Source organism: Nesoenas mayeri, assembly GCF_963082525.1.
Source record: "Nesoenas mayeri genome assembly, chromosome: 3".
Lineage (NCBI taxonomy): Eukaryota > Metazoa > Chordata > Aves > Columbiformes > Columbidae > Nesoenas > Nesoenas mayeri.
Window position 1 is genome coordinate 60,817,181 of NC_137544.1, and position 1,403 is coordinate 60,818,583.

Below are 1,403 nucleotides of genomic sequence, written 5' to 3' on the forward strand. Positions count from 1 at the left end.
ATTACTATTATTTTTACAACAGGGACTTATTTCTTTCCGGTTTAGTATAATAAGAAAACATCGCCCGAGGAGCCGGCTAAAACATTACCTTTACAAGGTCCTTACTACACTAATCCCGTGTTACAGGGGGATTCTTGCCGGGGCGGGGGAGCGCGGGGCCAGGTCCATCAGCGGCGCGGAGGGGGCCCGGCAGCAGCCCCCTCCCCGCCTGTGGGAGCGCTGACTCCGGTTCAGCTCCGGGGGTCAGGGGAGCCCCGCGGAGTCACTTCAGCAGGTCCTTGGTCTCCCCCGAGATCCTGGCCATGTTGGAGGCGGTGAGGGCCGAGAGGTGGGGCGGGGGGGGCATCTGGCAGATGGTGCAGGGGCACGGCAAGCCCGCCCAGTGCTGGAAGCCGCTACCAAGCTGCAGGGCGGGGGGTGTCGAGGGGGTCTTGAGCAGGGAGTGAGGGGGGCGGATGGTGCCGATGGCCGGCAGGGAGGCGGAAAGGGAGGAGGAGGTGTTGGCGGAGGACAAGGCACTGCCGAGGATGGGGTGCACCTGGTGCACGGTGCCGGTGGCGTGGGGCGGGTGCCCGGCGGAGTGTCCCACCGTGCCGCAGTGAAAGGCGGAGTGATGACCCCCGTAGATTTCCCCCACCAGCCTCTTCATCTCCTCCAGGGAGCTAGTGAGCATCAGGATATAGTTTCTAGCTAGTAGGAGGGTGGCGATTTTGGAGAGTTTTCTCACGGAAGGTCCGTGGGCGTAGGGCATCACCTCCCGCAGCCCGTCCATGGCGAGGTTGAGGTCGTGCATCCTCTTACGCTCCCGGCCGTTGATCTTCAACCGCAGCTGCTGCAGGTCCTGCTCCGACAGCTGCTTCTTGATTTTGTACTTGCTGCCTTCCCCTCCGGCCTTGGAGCCGTTCCTAGAGAGGCCTTCCCCGGACATCTTCTGCACTAGGTCGTTTTGGGTGGAGGAGACAGAGTTGAGCCGGCTGTCTTGGTGGTGGTGATGGTGGTGGTGGTGGTGGTGGTCTCTCAGGTACATCTCATCCATATCTGGTGAGGAAGCTCTGCTGGAGACAGAGCTGGAGTCAGAATTCATTGTATTCGGGCTTCTGAGCAAGAAACTTCCCTGTTCTGGAGGTGGCAGAACAAGACAACTCTCCTTCAAAAAGCAACGAAAACGGATCGAAAAATAAATAAATGGACGGCAGGCTCTGCCAGTGGAGGGCTGGGAATGCTGGAAGAAGAGGAAAAAAAACCCTCAGCCCCCTCTCTCACCACTCTCTCTCTCCTCTCTCTCTCTCCGGTTACTCAGCCTGTTTACAGGATGGCTAGTTAGTGTATGCTTGGACTAACCTCAGCCTGCAAAAGAGGGGCTTTTATAGAGCTGCAGCAGAGAGCAGAGACAAAAGGAGCCC

At 58.9% G+C, this 1,403-nt stretch overlaps 1 protein-coding gene across 1 annotated transcript; it reads right to left on the minus strand.

Moving 5' to 3' along the window:
- Positions 1-262: 262 nt before the first annotated feature.
- OLIG3 (oligodendrocyte transcription factor 3) lies at positions 263-1,084 on the minus strand (the record flags this gene model as incomplete). The annotated part of the gene is made up of 1 exon (XM_080342949.1): positions 263-1,084. The coding sequence occupies one exon, from the start codon at positions 1,082-1,084 to the stop codon at positions 263-265; it is 822 nt and encodes a 273-aa protein (XP_080199075.1).
- Between the last annotated feature and the right edge of the window lie 319 nt (positions 1,085-1,403).